At 47.8% G+C, this 17,149-nt stretch overlaps 1 protein-coding gene across 2 annotated transcripts in view; it reads left to right on the top strand.

Moving 5' to 3' along the window:
• Nucleotides 1-15,356, top strand: part of Vha44 (V-type proton ATPase subunit Vha44) — a 42,510-nt gene extending 27,154 nt beyond the window's left edge. Inside the window, exons 9-13 of one of the 2 annotated variants that reach the window (XM_077693239.1) lie at nt 105-197; nt 7,526-7,619; nt 9,953-10,050; nt 12,267-12,396; nt 15,073-15,356. In XM_077693239.1, the coding sequence (XP_077549365.1) occupies nt 105-197; nt 7,526-7,619; nt 9,953-10,050; nt 12,267-12,396; nt 15,073-15,183 (526 nt within the window). In that variant the 3' untranslated portion in view covers nt 15,184-15,356. The remainder of the gene's footprint in view (nt 1-104; nt 198-7,525; nt 7,620-9,952; nt 10,051-12,266; nt 12,397-15,072) is intronic. The other variant, XM_077693240.1, reaches the window with a different exon arrangement.
• Nucleotides 15,357-17,149: the final 1,793 nt, after the last annotated feature.

Here is a 17,149-nt window from a genome sequence, read left to right as displayed (position 1 = left end):
CTTCTACAAAAGTGTGACTTATAGACCGGAAAATACGGTAAGTTACAGGTGATGCCAGCTCGCTTCATTGCTTGAGATGAACGAGAGATGCCGGTCCCATGCAGGCTGGTCTACGAAGACTCTGAGCACGGCCTGTACACGGTCACCCTCTTCAAGAAGGTCGTGGACGAGTTCAGGGGGAACTGCCGGAAATACCGGTGAGCCTCCATTCCTTAACTTTTCGGATTTTTAGAGACCCTCTGAGTACAATTCCTTTTTAGTGCTAGGATTGGGCAATGTCCAAGATGTCTCAGTGTTTGTTGGATGACGGAAGCCACTTTGCACGCTTGTGAACTAAAAAAGTAGGGCATAAACGGTGGAGCAGGAGGTCAAGTCACTCCTTTTCAGAGCGCATCTGGGTCCTTGAAAAACCTTGACAACCCTTAAAGGGACAGACAACCGATTTTTGTCGCGTATATGTTCTCTAGCTCATATGAAAGCCAGCGTGTTATATAGCCCGGTAACGACAAGCAATTTATAAACAGATCGGCGGAAATAATTTTAATTTGGCAGCAAACTTTCTGAAATCGGAAGGGTGGCGGTTCGTAGTGTCGAAACTTGGCACTACAATATGTGTCCCTGTCACGTGACCTGCAAACCTAGCAGCTACTGTAACTGCTGAAACGTTTATTTACGTGTTGAAAACCTTTTAACACAAGTATTTATGCAAGGTTAAATTGTATATGTATTTCTAAACATTATTTTGAAAATTCTAAAGACACGCCGCCCGCCGCCGCTGGGTTGCTCTCAGTGTGGCTAACTGAGCCACCATGCCCAGAATCAACGGCAGCGTTCAGTAAACAGACCCAGTGAAGGAGCTTTGACGATTCTGCCTGAGGCATAGGCGTTTGTTCTGCCAAAATATTTGATTTCTGTTTCCAAATACGCCAACTGCAGCTTAAAAAAAAAAAAGAAAACGTCGCGCCGGGGAGAATCGAACTTCCCGCCTCCACAACGTGAAGCCAGATTCTACCTATCGTCTATCCCAACAGATGGCGCATTCATGCCCAATAGACCGTTGCGTTAAAAAACACATAGCGGAACAGGAAAGCCTGCGATTCAAACTTTTTTTAGCTAGGGACAAGTTTTTGAATATCGTTTTTTATTTCGCATACAGACAAAAGTATGTTGCCGGGCTGCCCTATGTCATGGTTGCCAGCATCATGCATCATTTTTGGGAGGGACACATACGCATCGCAGATCCAAAAATTTCGATTTAAAAAGTTCTGGGGCGTTATCAGCAAAACCCTTTCTCGTCAAGGTGCTTTAAGTGATGCCCTTTCATTTGGGATAGAGAATATATACTCGACGAAAATCGGTTGTCTGTCCCTTTAAATTACCGTATTTACTCGCGTAATCCTCGCACTCGCGTAATCCTCGCACCCCTAATGTGAGCCACCAAAACCTGGATTTTTTGGTTCCTCGCATAATCCTCGCACCCCCAACTTTGCAGCGGCGAAAGTTGCCCGTTCACGAAACCCGCATGGTGCACACGCTCTCCAACGCGCGCCCTCCCCCGCCGCCTCTCCGTTCGGCGGAGAGCGCTGTGTACCCAAGGCCATCAGGCGCGTGCGCGCAACTAGACTTCGCGTGCGCGCAACTAGACTAGTCGCCATGGGGAAGAGCGCCAGCTACACTGCCGCTTTCAAATTGAAAGCGATAGAGTACGCGATCGAACACGACAACCGGGCCGCAAACAGGCACTTCGGCGTCACCGACTTCAACGTGCGTTACTGTCGAGCTTCACAAGTACGGCACGCACATGACGACGACGACGACGACGAGATAGGGCGCGCGCCAGAAAGCAAAGGCGGCAATTTCATGATCGCTGATCGACGGGATACTGTTTACGTTGTAAATTATAAAATAAAATAAAAATTGCTGCTGTTGGCAACACTGAGCTTACATATACAAAAAACGACCGCTACATTTAGCGGGATTGGCAGAAGGCAAATTGGCAACACTGTGCACCATATTTTTTTCCTCGCATAATAGACCCTATGCAAAATGCGCCCCGCCATCTCACGTCGACTCCGGTAACTAGGTCCGCCATTTTGGTACGGTCGTTTGAAACCGAAACCAATTAGCAAAACATAGAAGGCGGGCATTGACCGCTCTTGGTGATGGACTACAATGCCGGAGCATTGCTTCGTGCCGCAGAGCACGCAATGCAGAATTACCGGTTCAAATGGAGAAAAGGTACGTGAAGTTCCACGCTTTTGAACGAACTTTGTGACGCGAACTCTGCCGGCGCGAGCAACCTTTGTGACACGCTGGGCGCGGTGCGCTTGGAGCGAATATTTGTCGTTGGTTCGCTAAGCGCGGGGTTCCGTAGTCGCTGTCCGTATGAAAAATACAGCTGCGTTGGAGTTCTCTTGTCCAGCCTTTGTATTCTAAATGAAGCCTGAGCGTGCGCCGCCTATTCACGCGACTGACAGCGACGTTCGACCGGGAAAACAGTACCACACGTTGCCAAAATTAGGCTGTTTCTTTACTCGTCCCTGTGGCTCTGCGACCGCTTCATTTCATTGTTAAATGGTACCACTTAGCCCCTACACGAGCCTTTATCTTACCTAGGGCTGTAAACAAACTTTTCTTGCCGCACTACGCCGTCGAAAATTTCCTCTGTAGCGGGCGCGCACGGTATGGGAGTACGTTGCATTTAGCCGCGTGTCGTTGCAGAAGTGGCGAACGCTGTTTTATGATGATCTAACGGTGGAAAATCTGAGCTTTTGCACTTGGTTCCCGATTTTCCAGGCTGAAAGGTTTGTTGTTACGTCAAGTTAACTTGGTGCCCATTGTCATTCCAGCAACGATGTATTTACTGTAGAATATTTTGCGACTAAAATACACACTCACTCCTCTAGTTTGTCACACGCTGCATGCATGCCTCCGACGTAATGATAGTGGCCATTGATGTAGGTAGCTGAGACAATTTTCAAGTTTTATTCAAAAAGAAAACGGCCACAGTTGCTGCCGCGCATCAGCTTGAGAGCTTTTGCGTTTTTTGTATCCACAGTGAAAATCCCAGTAAATTAAACTACTTCGCTGATTTATAGCGCGTGCAGTATAGCAAACTGTGGATATAAATGGAACAAAAAGAAGCATTCGCGCACCCCTGCATGTCGCGGTCTAGTAAACGCGACGTTGCCCAGCCTCTGCGTGCTCCTGAATGCTTGCTGGTAGCTCATAGGTGACCCTTCAGGTGCCATGCCAGTCCTTGTTTCTGTCACTGGCATGGGGGCGGGGGGGGGGGGGCGGGGGGAGGAGCGGGAGGCCAGCACAACTGGGGCAAAAAACTCATTCCCAAGGCTACCAAGTTTTCTCCCAAGCGCCTGCACGGCACTTCCTGTACTCGACATGCATCGAACAGACAAGGGAGGGGCCATTTTATCGCGGGCTTCTCCAGTCAATGTTTTGGACACTCGCTGGCTTGATGCCCTGCTGTCTCGGACGTCTCCACTGTTGTGGCAGCTCAGTGCACGCAAGCTTTGGTGGCGCCTCTTAAAACCTTCGGCTTGCAAGAGGGCGAGTAGGTGCACAGCAGCCAGGATGTGACTCCATGCTACACTGCAACCCGCCGGGCAATCGCACGCTGCCTCCCCAATCGCCGCACTGTCCGTCTCAAAGGTGAGGCACACAACTTAGGGCCGGCCACTTTTCTTCTGGGAGCGAAAGCAGCTGCTGAGCACATGGATGAGGCCCAACCTGCAAGAACAGAGAGAATATAAGTAAATAACAATCAATGAAGAACAGGACTAGTCCGCTACAGTTTATGGTAAAGGGACAGAGCAGAAAGAAGTGGCCGCAAGGAACAGACTCAAAAAATGACCAGATTTTGTGTCTTCCTTAACACTGTTGCAAGGGCAATAATATACACCTCAAACAGCAATGATGTCAAAATTGTTTGTCAAGTTTGAACGTGCAAGTATCTGTGCATGCTTTGTTAATGCATTTTTCAAGAGAAGGAAGTTTAACATTTAAAAACCTCAGCGTGGGTAATGATACCAGTACCCGCATAATCGTGTTCGTCATAACTTAAGCAAGCAATAATATGATTATCTGGAACTCACTTCCAGAATCTTTCGAGATAAACAGGTAAACATTTGGGCTATACCGATGACCCATCGAATTAAAAAAAATCTTCTAGTTCAGTGAGTTCGAGCTAACGAGGTTTTACTGTATTATCTATTCGTGCACACCAAAAACATGCGCTTTAGAAACAAACACAACCACCCCACCGCCAAAAAAGGAGAAGAAAGACACACAAACAGATTTTTGCGTAGAACATGCGCAATAAATAATGAAAACACACAAAAAAAGAAAATTCAAGGCGTACGCGCGCTTTTGTAGTTGACTTCGCCGCAAAGCACGATTGCTTTGCGGCAAACGCGCGGAAAACGGCCGCAACCTTTCCGTAAACATCTTCGCCAAAAATCATCCCGTAAATTTGATCTACAGCATTTGAAAATACCTAATCCACCCACTAGCGGTATGGTCTGGCGATTGTCGCTTTCCTCTTTCAGAGTTACTGCAACAGGGTCGCCGCTGCGCATTTGCATGGTAAACAACGGTGAACAAAGTGCCATACAAATGCTCATACCGGTTAACTCGTGTCAAGTAAAAAACAAAGAAGGATTTACTTACTGCGAGTCGCTCGTGTTTGTCCGCACCGATGAAGGCGAGCAATGCGCCTCGGTGGCGAGGCGGCATGCCCTGCTCCGCTGCCGCTCGGATGGGTCTTTGGCGCGGCACCCCGAGTGGTATGAGTTTTCACACACAGTCGGCAGAGCAGACAAGTCCTTCGTCCACAATCCGCGGTCGGGAGCCGGAAAACGCCGTCCAGTTTGAGCCATACCGCGTTACCGTCACCTGCTCTTCCACAGTAAACATTTACGAGACTTCCCGATCGACGCCCGTATCAATATGGCCGACGGTCTCGTTTACATCAGTGTTGCTAGATCACCAAGCAATTTCGCATAGGGTGTATTCTCGCACCTTTAACTTCGCATTGACTTTTCAGAAAAAAAAGTGCGAGGATTATGCGAGTAAATACGGTAGCTTGTTTTCAAGGCCTTGAGTGTCTTGGAACTTTTTACAGGCCTATGAGAGTCTTCTAACTTCTTGAGTTATTCTTTTTTTTATATAAGCATAAAAGCAACATGAGGCTACATAAAGACTTAGTGTCTGTTGCTTGGTTGATCTCCTTTAGGAAATGCAAGTGTGCTTTTGTAACACACTGAAAGTGTGCATCCGTGCATTTCTAAGAAACACTTATGAGGAATCATCGAAGACTGATGCCACTGGAGCCATCAGTTTGGCAAGGGAAATTGTCTCAAGTCAAGTAACCATGTTAAAATGTTGGTTCCCATGGCGTTCTCATTTTTGACAATTTTTCACCATTTCAACCCTTTGTCTTCCCTGAACGTTGGTTTTATTTAGATTTCTAACAGACAATGAAATTCTTTAAAATCCACACAGAAAGCCTTGGAAAGGTAGAAATCTGGGCCAGTTGGCTCATAGTTTTTGTAGTGGGAACCAGTGTTAAGACCCTACACAAGGGCAGATGATGGACACGTACAGCACTGGAAACATTGTCCACCATTGTGATTTGTGACGAACCATTGAACGGACAGTTTGTTATAAAGGTGATGTCTATTGTTTCTACACTGAATCATTTCATGGCTCGTGAAAGGCTTTTGTTGTCTGATCGTGTTTATTTTTTTAGTAGTGTACATGTTGTTCTATTGCTAGAAATGACCTTTCTTTTATTCAGCATCCCTTTAACATGCTGGGTCCTGCTGGACTGATACAAACAGACAAGCTCACCACCGGAGCCAGTAAATATAGAAACAACTGGAGCATCTGCCACAGTAGGGTATCACAAGTACGCAAATGTGTCAATCACCGAAACGCTCGAAAAAAGATTTCTCTGAGTTAAAAAGGACCACCGACATATCATTGACACAATTATCGCCTTTTCGCTTGATATAACAAGCTTCCGAGAGTTCCCGTGCTGTCGCATCTCTGCTCCTACCCATAATCTTAACCTCCCCCAGAAGTGGCTCACACTTGCAGGCACCTCATCGTGTGGGCAAATGCGCATTTCCTTTATTCTTTACCGACAATTCATGTTCCCTTGCTCGGTCGTAGATACATCGGTTGGTCTGCCTAACATAGACTCCTGCATTTAAGTGGAATTTGATAAACCATGCGTGTAGCAGAGTCCACAAGGGGCCTAGCGTGCTTCTTGTTGCATCCTTGCTTTTTGCAACCATTGCAAGAAGTGCGCACGCGAAGTCGGGCGAGCTTGCGCGGCACCGAGAACAGGATCGGAATGCCATGCCTGTTGGCCACCTTCTTGAGGTGATGGGAGACTTTGTGGATATACGGCACCACTTCGGGTTTTGCCGTACTTTGCGCCGGCTCAGGCGATCTTCTAGAGGTGCCTCCTCTAACCTTCTTGAGGAGTGCCTCAGCGACTGAGTTCAAAACCGTGCACGGGAAGCCGGCTGAAAGCAGCCTTTCAATTTGCTTATCAAAGCTAGCTTGCATGGAGTGGGGACACGACTTGGAGAGAGCCGACTCCAGGCACGAGTGAGCGATTGCTCTTTTCACCGTCTTGGAGTGCACAGAGTCAAAAGGGAGGAGCTCTTTCTGTTCCCGTGGGGAATAACGCCAGCAGATGTCCCTTGAAATAGTGCAATTGTTGGATACTCTGCCAGTAGAGATGGCAGGGTGCGAATGGTTTGATAGAAGCAAGTTTGCGAGGCGTCAGGGTAGACGGGACACTGCATCACAGTGGATAAAACGCCACCCTGGGCCCCAGCGTCCACGAAGGCCTCTACCGCCCCGTGCTGGGACTCAGCCGTCTGTAGTGATCCTCTCGCACATGCGTTTCCGGTAGATCGAGTGTGAAGTCGCGTCACTGGTCGATTGTCGGTCACCTGGTGATACAGCCACAACGGCCTGGTTACAGGGCGATCTGGTGAAGCAGGTAGGGAACAGCCCACGTAACTAGCCAAGGCCGCTGCTTCCACAACAAAAGTACATTTGTGCAGACAGGCACAGTGACGTTGCTTGACCAGTTCGTCCAGCGTGTTCAGCTGAGCCTGAGCTTGGAGCGATGGTATCGGGGTAATTCTAGGGAGGCATGTGGTGGTGCGCATTGCGGCTCTGTTAATAGCCTCAAGTCGGGACCACCCCGTCTGAGTCATGTACTGGAATCCGTTACACTTTAAAACCGAAAAAAAAAAAAGAAAACAGGCACAGCAAAATTGTTCTGTTAAAACTGCTATAGGGCTTCCTTGGAGAACCAAACACCTCTAATTTCGGTTTGAAGACTGAGATTTTTGTTAAAAGTTACAAATTAGATGGGAATTTCTCTGCCAAAGCCGTTTGGAGGCGAGCATTGGAACATTGTTGGCGGGGTGCATTCAAGTGTTGCACGGAACGTCGAATTGAGTGCGGTGCGTTCCCATTGCAGGTACGTGGTGCGAGAATTCGAGTACGACGAGGCTGCGTTGCTTGCCGGCAAGAACGAGATAGCCAAGCTGGAAAGTGACAAGAAGAAGCAATATGCAAGTGTCACCCCTTGCTATTCCCCTCAGCATGAGAGTAATGTGTCTACACTGTGCTACACTGCATTACACTGAGGTACACTACACTGCACTGGACTAAGCTACACTGCACTACACTAAGCTGCACTACACCACACTGCACTAAACAGTACACACAGGAGCAGGTTACTTTCAGTGTTTTGAGCACGTAATGGCACAATAGTGTTAGATTTGTTTGCTAACCTAGTATGCTCGAAAAACGCAAGATGCTGACTGCCGATCAGGTGATGGTTAAACAAAGGTGATTGTCGTGTGGTGGTTGCTGCATTGTGGCAATTCAAAGGGCGTATTGCAAGAGGCAATGACAGTCGTGCACCTTCTTACCGACGTTGTTAGTGGCCACCTATACCATGTTATCAGCCCCTCACATTGAGTGCTTTAAGGGGGGACACTGCTCTTAAAAAACAGCTTCCTTGTGTTGTTAAGTAAACCCTCTGAAACTTGTCAGTTTTGCTGCTTTTTTCCTTCTGAATTCAGATATGCCATCATTTTTTCAGTTGGTCAATTAGTTCCCGAGATAATTGAAGATAATTAGTCATTTTTGGAGTAATAATAGACAGAACAGTGTTGGTCATAAAACTGTAATCTCTATATTTTCCAATACTATGAACCGTGGGTAGTGCAATGAGAGAATCGGTTTGTTTGATGCACCGATTGGAACTAATTTTACAGCTCATTAAACTTCGGTGGTACCAGTGGCAAGGAACCATTTCAAGTGCCCATTTCAAACACCAAGGTTTAACCCTTTGAGGGTCAAATTTTTTTTTTTTTAAAACTTTCCCTGGTGGTCAAATTAGTTTATTGCGGATTTGGAATGTACAAAATGTCTAAAGTCGAGATTAAATGGTAAAAAAATATCAGGAACAGTATTTTGGGGTCAGCATCACTTAGAACTGAAAAATGTTCAATAGTATTTCAGAGTGTGGTATTCCTTGAAACACGGGTCTATGCACAGTGCCTTATCGCAGTCTGCACGCATAAAACACATGTCCGAAAATGAGCTGTCTTCTTCCGAAGAAAGACTGTCTTCCGATTCAGACTCGGTGGAAGTAGCAAAGTCAGAGTCAGAAAAGTCATCGCGGTCAGTGGCATCAGAGCGGGCAGTTCGTTGGGCCATATCGCCGCTTTGCCGTGCATCTGAAGAACTCGAAGGCTCGAAGAACTCGAAGTGAACTAAGAGAGCGAGAATAACTCATGCGCGCCGGTGATAAACAAGCTAATAGCAGCGCCAATATAGATAGAAATCAACTTCCGCCGCCCCCGCAACGGAGTCTCCGATTAGGTTACTTCAGTTCCAAGCAAGGAGGGCAAGAATACCTAGTGAGTGTGGGTAATAAACAAGATAAGAGCAGCACCAATATAGATCAAAATCAACTTCCGCCGCCCCTGATAGCGAGCGCCGATCAAGTTTCGCGCGCCTCCTATGCGATCACGTGGCGAAACTGAAACCACGAAACGCGTTGACACGTACAGACGCCTTAACGCGCCGAAGCCCGAGAGTTCTGTTTTTCACCGCAAGGAGGTAGCACAATCAAGTTTCAAACACTTCTTGTAAGTCCCAGGAGGTGGCAGCACCTCCCAGGGAGCATGCATCATTAATGTGGCGCGAAATTTCAAACGGATGCTCGAAATCGTACCCGTACGGCAAAGACCTTGCGGGACGGAAAACCGCCGCAGTACACGTACGGCAAAAACCCTCAAAGGGTTAATGAGTTGTAAAATTAGTTCAAATCCGCACGGCCGCACCCAAACTCCTGCCTCCTGTCCTGGCCACGGTTGGCTGCTCTCGTGTTTGTATCATCCGCGCAGCAGTGATTAATGTGTACGGATCATCTGAATTTTTCGGAATTTTAAATTCGTGTTACAACGAAATTTTTATCAATTGAAATCGTATCATCGAGATTCCACTGTAAACATCATCTAATCTGCTCTATGGTAACACTCAAGCTAGGTCTTGTGACTCCTGTATGATGGCTGAAGTACAAAAGCAGCTTATTGAACCGCAACTGAAGAAAACAAATCCGAGCCGCTTGTGTAAGTTGGCTTTCCTGCAGTGCAACTTTTAGGACGATGGACGGTGCCCATGAGGCATAGAAAGCTTCGATTTAAAAGAGGGTGCTTTCACTTGTGCGACTCACACGCATGCTTTGGCGTGCACGCCACAATTCCACTGCGGTACACAAAAGTGAATAAGTGCAAATTTTTGTGTGCACGAAATTCACAATGCACGATTCCAACACCAGTGTAACACCAAGTCACGATCTGAGCTCGCTTTTTCTCTGCACCCCGCTCAGGGCCTTCTGGTGCGCTGGCTGAAGGTGAACTTCAGCGAGGCCTTCACTGCCTGGGTGCACGTCAAGGCGCTGCGGCTGTTTGTCGAGTCCGTGCTCAGGTGAGCGGGTGCAGCACCAGTGTAGCACCAGGTGGGCTGGTGCCTGTTGTCGCAGCGGTGCACTGCTGAGGTTCGTCGTGACTGTCTAATCAAAGATCGGGGAAATGCGCCCAATCACTTGCTTATCTGGGGTTGGATCTTGTACTGAAACCAAGACTTGCAGGCTTACTGTAGTTGATACTTAAAAAACAAAAAAGGGCTGGAAAATTTTGAACGGCGCCTTGCCGTAGCCAAAAGCGTTGATGTAATGTTGTTGGTGCCTCATATAAAGTGCGCAGCTTTTCTATTGGGAAGGGTGGGGGCTGGGAAAGCATCTTATCATTTCATCCGAGTTCTGCTGTTTTATATCTATGGGAAATCTGAGTGCAGTAACGTTTTTAACCACGTGCTCTTTCTTTTTAATCATTTCTTTAGCACCCCGTGAAAATAACTGCAGAAACTCTGAAGCCATAGCCAGCGAAAAGGACAAGCTGTGTTGGATTGGCATCTCTAGTTGCGTACAGTTAATTTGATTATGGGAGTATAGAGCCCTTTACATTGCAGCAGCAGCAGCAGCTTTCATATTGACGACTCCCTTTCTGCTTGCGTGTCAGGATCTTTGCAGCTTTTTTCTTGTCTCGCACTGTTGTATGTAATAATTCCCCCCCCCCCCCCCCCCATGCACCTGTGCAAATTTCAGTTGTAATATGAGAACTGATCGTCACGCCTGGTGTCATTTAAAACATCGCTGCCGCCCCCCCCCCCCCCCTCACTTCTCCTTTTTCCTTGTTTCTGACAACATACCGTTTTTTACTCACCTTCAATAAACGCCCTCTTGCCCACCCCTCCTCCCTGGAATCATGTCTGATGACCGTATGCTTGTTAAATCTGGCACTAACCGACACCGTTAACATCTGAAAGCAACAAAGATCGCATGTTTGCTTAAGTGAAGCGTAAAAATAAAACAAGCCAAAATTACTAGGTAATTTATCGATGAGATGTGTTGGATAAACTCCTTGATCATACTATATGTGTGATATTTCGGTCAGGCGCAAGCACTGTACATATGTTAGTGAAGTACTTATTAGTACGAATGAATGGCAAACTGTACATAGAAACAAATTGTGAAGCGCCTGAATTATACAACGCAAGAGTAAATGTGGTTTTCTTCATACGAGTGCAAAACTGGAAATTGGTCCTGGTGTTCCTTCTTAATGACTTGAGCTTCTCTATGCTTGTTCTGATACTTTTGGGAGATGTCGGCCTGGTACAACACGTTATCCAGAGCAGTGCGACTTCAATTACCTAATGTACACCAGTTGTAGAACTCCCCCGCCCCCCCATGTATCAAAAACTGGTTTGTGGTTGTCCCCCTGCCCTGTGGTCAAACAGGGGCATGTTGACTAGCCTGCCACCTGTCGCCCAAAAGTTGAAGTAGTAGTAAAGTGCTTGCGGCTGCTGCCGTAAGGCTATAAAGAGAAACGGTGAAAGGATAAGTGAATATAGTACCTAATTTATTGGTTCCCAAGTTAAAAAGAAGGTTTATTTTCTTAAGTTGCGCTGGTGAGTAAATGTTTAGCGAAGTTCATGTTTGGGGGCCTATGTGCTACATCATTACACAAGCCCCTCAGCTTAAACGCTGCAAAGTTGAATTTTGCCACTGCTGTATATTGAGGAACACGGGTGTGAGGTCACTTCTAGCTGCACCCGCTTGAGGACTGCAGTGGTCTGGCCCAAAACAGGCAGCAGTGGGTGAGCGAGTTCATAGGTGCCTTTGCTTCCACGTACAAAATCAAAGCCCCTTTCTTAGGGGAAAGGTGGTTAAAATGCAGAGACTTCACAATGCAAGCTAAGTCAAAGTACAAAATCCGAACTGCCAAAGTCCAAAGCCAAAGTCCACTTCAACTCAGCCGAAGTCCAGAGCCCGCGCAACGAACCCACAGATGCTGACCTACTCAAATGCGAATGTTCATCATGGTGATCAGGGATTCTATTACAATGCAAATGCGTCTTCCACTGCTATGCCACATTGTGTTTTGTGCGTAACGACTGCCCACTGCCCACGTGTGTGGTATGACCGATGTGCCTCTGTGGAAACGCACCGTGTGAAGGTGCCTTTCCTGCAGTGCACTTCGGCGTAACTTCATCGCCACCAGTGAGGTGTACAAAGCTTGGCTTTAAAATAAGGTGCTGCTGCCACTGAGGGTGGGGGTAACGGAGACACCCCCTGGTTGCAGGTATGGGCTCCCGGTGAACTTCCAGGGCATGCTGCTTCAGCCGCAGAAGAAGACGGCCAAGCGGCTGCGGGAGGTGCTGGGCCAGCTGTACAGCCACCTGGACGCCAGCGCGGGCCAGGGCCCCATCGACGTGAGTGCTCCGCACACTGTCCCCTAGACTACTGGGTGGTGGGGGAAACTGAAGGAATGGCCGTCAAGCACATTTGGCGACTCATCGTAACGAGTGCGGGTGTACAGCAAGGTTCGGAGCAACCACTTGCACATGCAAGCACAGAGAGCGGCAAACCGGGGAAGTGATAGAAGTTCGTGCAATATAAAAAAAAAACGCTAAGACAGATGCGTAAGTTAGCCGTCACTCGCGCAGTCTCAAAAAAAAATGCCGTATTTGGATAAGAACCTAGCTGCAACGTGATGCCGGGTACCAGTTTGTGACGCGCGTCGAGTCTGTATATGTTTCTTCCTCAAAAAAATATATGTATATATATTTGGGAGTGGCAGCCCGTTTGTTTACACTTCAAGCTTCATCAGTGTCTTCTTGCACGGTTTTACAGAGGACATGCAGGCAAAATACAAGTTTGTTTTATTCAAAAGATTTCATATTTTATAGTTCCCCCCCTCCCCTCCCCCGCTTGTCTGGCAGCAAAGGATGCTTTAGTATTTACTGAGAAATTATTCAATTTTAGTTGAAATTACCGCACCATTCTTACTGCTGCGAAATGAATATGCATTACATTCAAGCACAACTGGCTCGTTTGTTTTTGCCGGCCTCAGCCAATCGCACAGCACGGCATATGACAGCATAGGTCCCGTTGCAGGAAATGAGCTAGTGGGTCACATGGCCATTCCCTTCTCCCCTAATTATATAGCTTATTTGAGCGAAGTGTGTGTTAAAAGTGATGTCGGTATGATTCTAACCAGGCAACCTTTTGAATGAACGAAACTTGTGCTTTGTCTGCGTGGCCCCTTTAAAACAGCAAGAGCGGATGGGTATTTTCGTAAACCTTGCACAACAAACCACACTCTAGCCAGCAACTGTGGTGAATAATTTTTGCTTGTGCTCTGTAAATAACAAAAAAAGCTTCATGCTCTACACTAGTGGTCTTTCATGTGTGGGGAAGCTTAGCTTTATTGCTCCCACTCGAAGCGCGTTTCAACAGCACCTCTTCCGCATACCGTCGTCGTCTCCTGTCGTGGAACGCGCATGCGAAGAAGCGCACTTGCACTGCTCAAAGGTCTTTTTCACACACTCTCCTTGGCGACTGTGTCGTGTTGTTTTCACAGGCACTGCTATGTGAACGCCACACATGTACTGCCACATTTCACCTGAAATTGACGGTGGAAAAATGGGGAATTTTAAAATAATCTGCTTGACACACTGATCTTAAAAAGAGGCTATCAAGACAAAACACAAGCCTGATTCATTAAAAAGACTATTTGGCCCCAATAACAATAATACCAATTTTACCACCAACTTCAAACAAATAATCGAGATACCATATTTTTGCAATTCTAAGCACCCCCCCGATTCTAAATACCCCCTACTTTCAGAAAAAAAATTTGAAATAAAGTTTGCATGTGAATCTAAACACCCCCTTCTCTGCGAGGAAGCACGCCTTGCCCAGGCTATATATTTAACACTGCCCAGGCTGCCAACGACACTTCTCGCTTTGTTCTTGAGCTTTTCACTGTACTTAGAGTCATTTAGCATAAATGTTTGAGGGAACAAAAGACAACTAGCTGTGAGATACTCGGAGCGGGGGCTCAAGTGGTGCTGCACACTCGAGTGGTATTGAGAGTGACTCAGTATCAGACGTGAGCGGTGAGGTCACTTTCTGTGCGTGGCTACTTGTTTTAATATTTGCTATATCAAACATTATTCCTCGCCCCTCTCTCATCTAGCTACTGCAGCGAAAAGTGTGTGTGTGTGTAAGGGGGGGGGGGGTCATTTTAGATTTTTCGAATCTATGCATCCCCCTCACTTTGGGCATTGTGATTTTAGAAAAAAAAGGGGGTGCCAAGTAGTGGAGACTGCATAGCCACTTTTCAGCAACATTTCTGTGATGTCACGGAATCTTGTTTGTGCTATTTGCTGCTACTGACCTAAGCCGCAGCCAAGAAACATCACTGGGCGATTGTAGTGGGGCCTCTAGTTCTGTTTTACTGTCTCACTTGAATGCTGACGTGCCGGGAACGCACTGATAACTATACTTTTAGTATTGACCCATTTCACGTCACTCTTGCACATAAAGCCAAAATTTGAATGTTCTTCACTTTTGTTGCGTTTTTTTTTTTTTTTTTTTTTTTTCAGCTAAAAGATATTTTTTGTGGCTAGGATGGAGCTGAGTGAGTTACCAAGGCTGCTGCTCTCAAACCTAACAAAGTTCTAATTTGCATTCACAGCCCCTTTAACCTGCCTTACTAATTATTACTCGTAATCTCTGTTCATTAATCAACTTCGGCGAGCCGCAATCAACATATGTGATAGCAGGAAAACTGCACCAGAGCGCAAACGTGGTCCTCCATGGCGCAGTTTCTGCCTGTGAGGTCACGTGACTTGTGGTACCATTCATGCTGCAATCACTTTCTGCATCCACTTTTAAAGTTTGATGAGACGTACCAACATTGCCATAACAAAGACAGTAAATATTTTCGGGTTTTAGCCAGTGACCTTCCAATAAGACAATGTCCACGTGGAGACAGTGATGATTCTGCCTGCTGCTTACAACTATTCTGCTGCGAGATGCCGCTCCAAAACTTGTTGGTGTGTCTCTCATGTCGGAGTGGTGCCCACTCTTGCCCACGCCAGATTTCTTGGTTGCAGGACATTCCGGGCCTGAACATGGGCCAGCAGGAGTACTACCCATACGTCTACTTCAAGATCTGCATCGACATGGCCGACACGCACGTGCGGCTCTGATGCTGAGGGCGGGGTGCTGCCTGCCTGCCTGCCTGCCTCTAGTCAGGCCCAACACATTCCACCGGCCGTATCAATGTGTTTAGCGCAACTGTACAGAATTAGTAGTGTCTCTTCATCGTGATTCTTGTGTGTGCCACGCAATAACCTAAGGAGAATATAATACGCGAGGGCCAGCACTGTCTCGGGTCTCTCTCCCTCTGCTCCTCTTGTGTCTCCGTTGCGGGACAGGCTTTGTCCTGCAGCGATGCAGCAACACAGGTTTTACGACATCACTCGTGGCGAAGGAGGTGACCTCTAGAAAAAGGCCGCCTCTACTGAACAAAAAAATTCAACCACCTTTGCAATTGATATGTGAAAACTGAGGGCGGAGCTGGGGGTCTTGGGCGGGAGTGAAAAACTACAGAAAAGTGGCCACACCGCCAACCAAAACTGCGGAGGTATCGAGAATAAATCGGAGATAGGTAAACTTTGAGGTCAATCGCCGAAAGGGCAAATAAGTGACCACATGAACACATGAATAGATGATTCGCGTTTATTTTGTTCGCTCATCGGCACTAAAGCCATCTATTTTAGGGGGTGGGCGATCGTTGGCGTCTTTTAGTAAATTGAATATTTCACCCTGAAAGGGGGGTGGCCGGTGTTTCGGGGGTGGGCGTTCACCCGGAACTTTACGGTATGCACGTCCACCTGTCGACACAGCAACCGCGCTATTTTACCAACTCGGTCGCTTTAGTCCACCTTAATTCACTTTAAAGGAAGACAACAAAGTTATTTGTAAACATTGTGAAATTACTTGTGCAGATTAAAGATCTGGAGTCCCAAGGCCATGTTTTGATCCCCTCGGGATGCGTTTAGGTGGATTTATTCAGTAGAAAAATCAATGCGAAAGTGCTGTTCTCCTTTTTGCGTCCTCCTTGTGAATTCCCTATGTTGTGAATGAAAAGTCTTTATTGTGGAATGGCTCTTTGGCCTAATAGGGGGGGAAGAAGGGTGTCAGAGAAAAGACAGAAACAAAGAAAGAAGAGAAAGAAGTGCATGCACACGTGCGTGTACATGGTATACATTTGCAATCACATGCGGCAATCGATGCCTGCCTCGTGAGCGAACGCCCAGAGGGAGAGCAGGGTGTCGCGGCTGTTGTTGTTGGGGGTGGTCCATTGATGCAGAGTGCTGATGTGCGGTGGCAGGTACTGGGCACGGAGGTCCTGGTAGCCAGGGCACTCCCACAGCATGTGGGTCACTGTTGGGCACACTTCCATGGTGCATGTGGAGCAGCTCACTATGGGGCCCTGTTCGTGGTCGCTGTCGTCGCTGTCGTCGTCGGTAGCCGCGGGCCTGCATCGGTGGTGGGCCCGCCATTTGGCGAGCACGTCTGCTGTTAGTGCGGCCCCCACACGTGTCTTGTGGATGAGGACCTGAGCCCCCCGTGGCAGTCCTCGGGGCAGTGGGTGGTGGTTGGTGGGGATGTGCTGCCAAAGGGTGCGCCTTCGCTCCCTCTTGGCTGCCAGAATTTTGGCTCTTGGGTCGGGGTCGTCTGGTGTGGGCATAGTCTGGGTCACCAGGGCGGAGCTGTCGTCCATTAGCTCGCTCGCCAACGCCTGTGCGGCTCCATCGCCAATGCCACTGGCGTGACCTGGTACCCAGTCCACCCTCACCTCCACTCCATATTGCTGGTACAGCACTGTGCTTGCCATTTTGATCCTGTGAGCAAGCGTGCCAGTCCTGGGGGTGCGGCCAAGGATTTTTATGGCCTCTCTACTGTCTGTGTAGATCACCACAATCTCCCCTGTCTGCCTCAGTCCTCAACGGGCCTCCCCACAAACCCCGTCCATTGCACACAGGATGGCAGACAGTGAAATCTGGTCTGGGCTGGGTCGGTGCTCATGCACGTGGATCTGTCTGCATGTGCCGATTGGGGAGATCGCAGCTAGCCTGGCTCTGTGCGTGATGGGGTCCCAGGTGGCTG

The sequence above is a fragment of the Haemaphysalis longicornis genome, unplaced genomic scaffold (assembly GCF_048455015.1).
Source record: "Haemaphysalis longicornis isolate Haplotype H1 unplaced genomic scaffold, Haemaphysalis longicornis Haplotype H1 scaffold_12, whole genome shotgun sequence".
NCBI classification, from domain to species: domain Eukaryota; kingdom Metazoa; phylum Arthropoda; class Arachnida; order Ixodida; family Ixodidae; genus Haemaphysalis; species Haemaphysalis longicornis.
The sequence above is the reverse complement of the archived record's forward strand: the minus strand, read 5'-3'. Positions and strand labels throughout refer to the sequence as shown.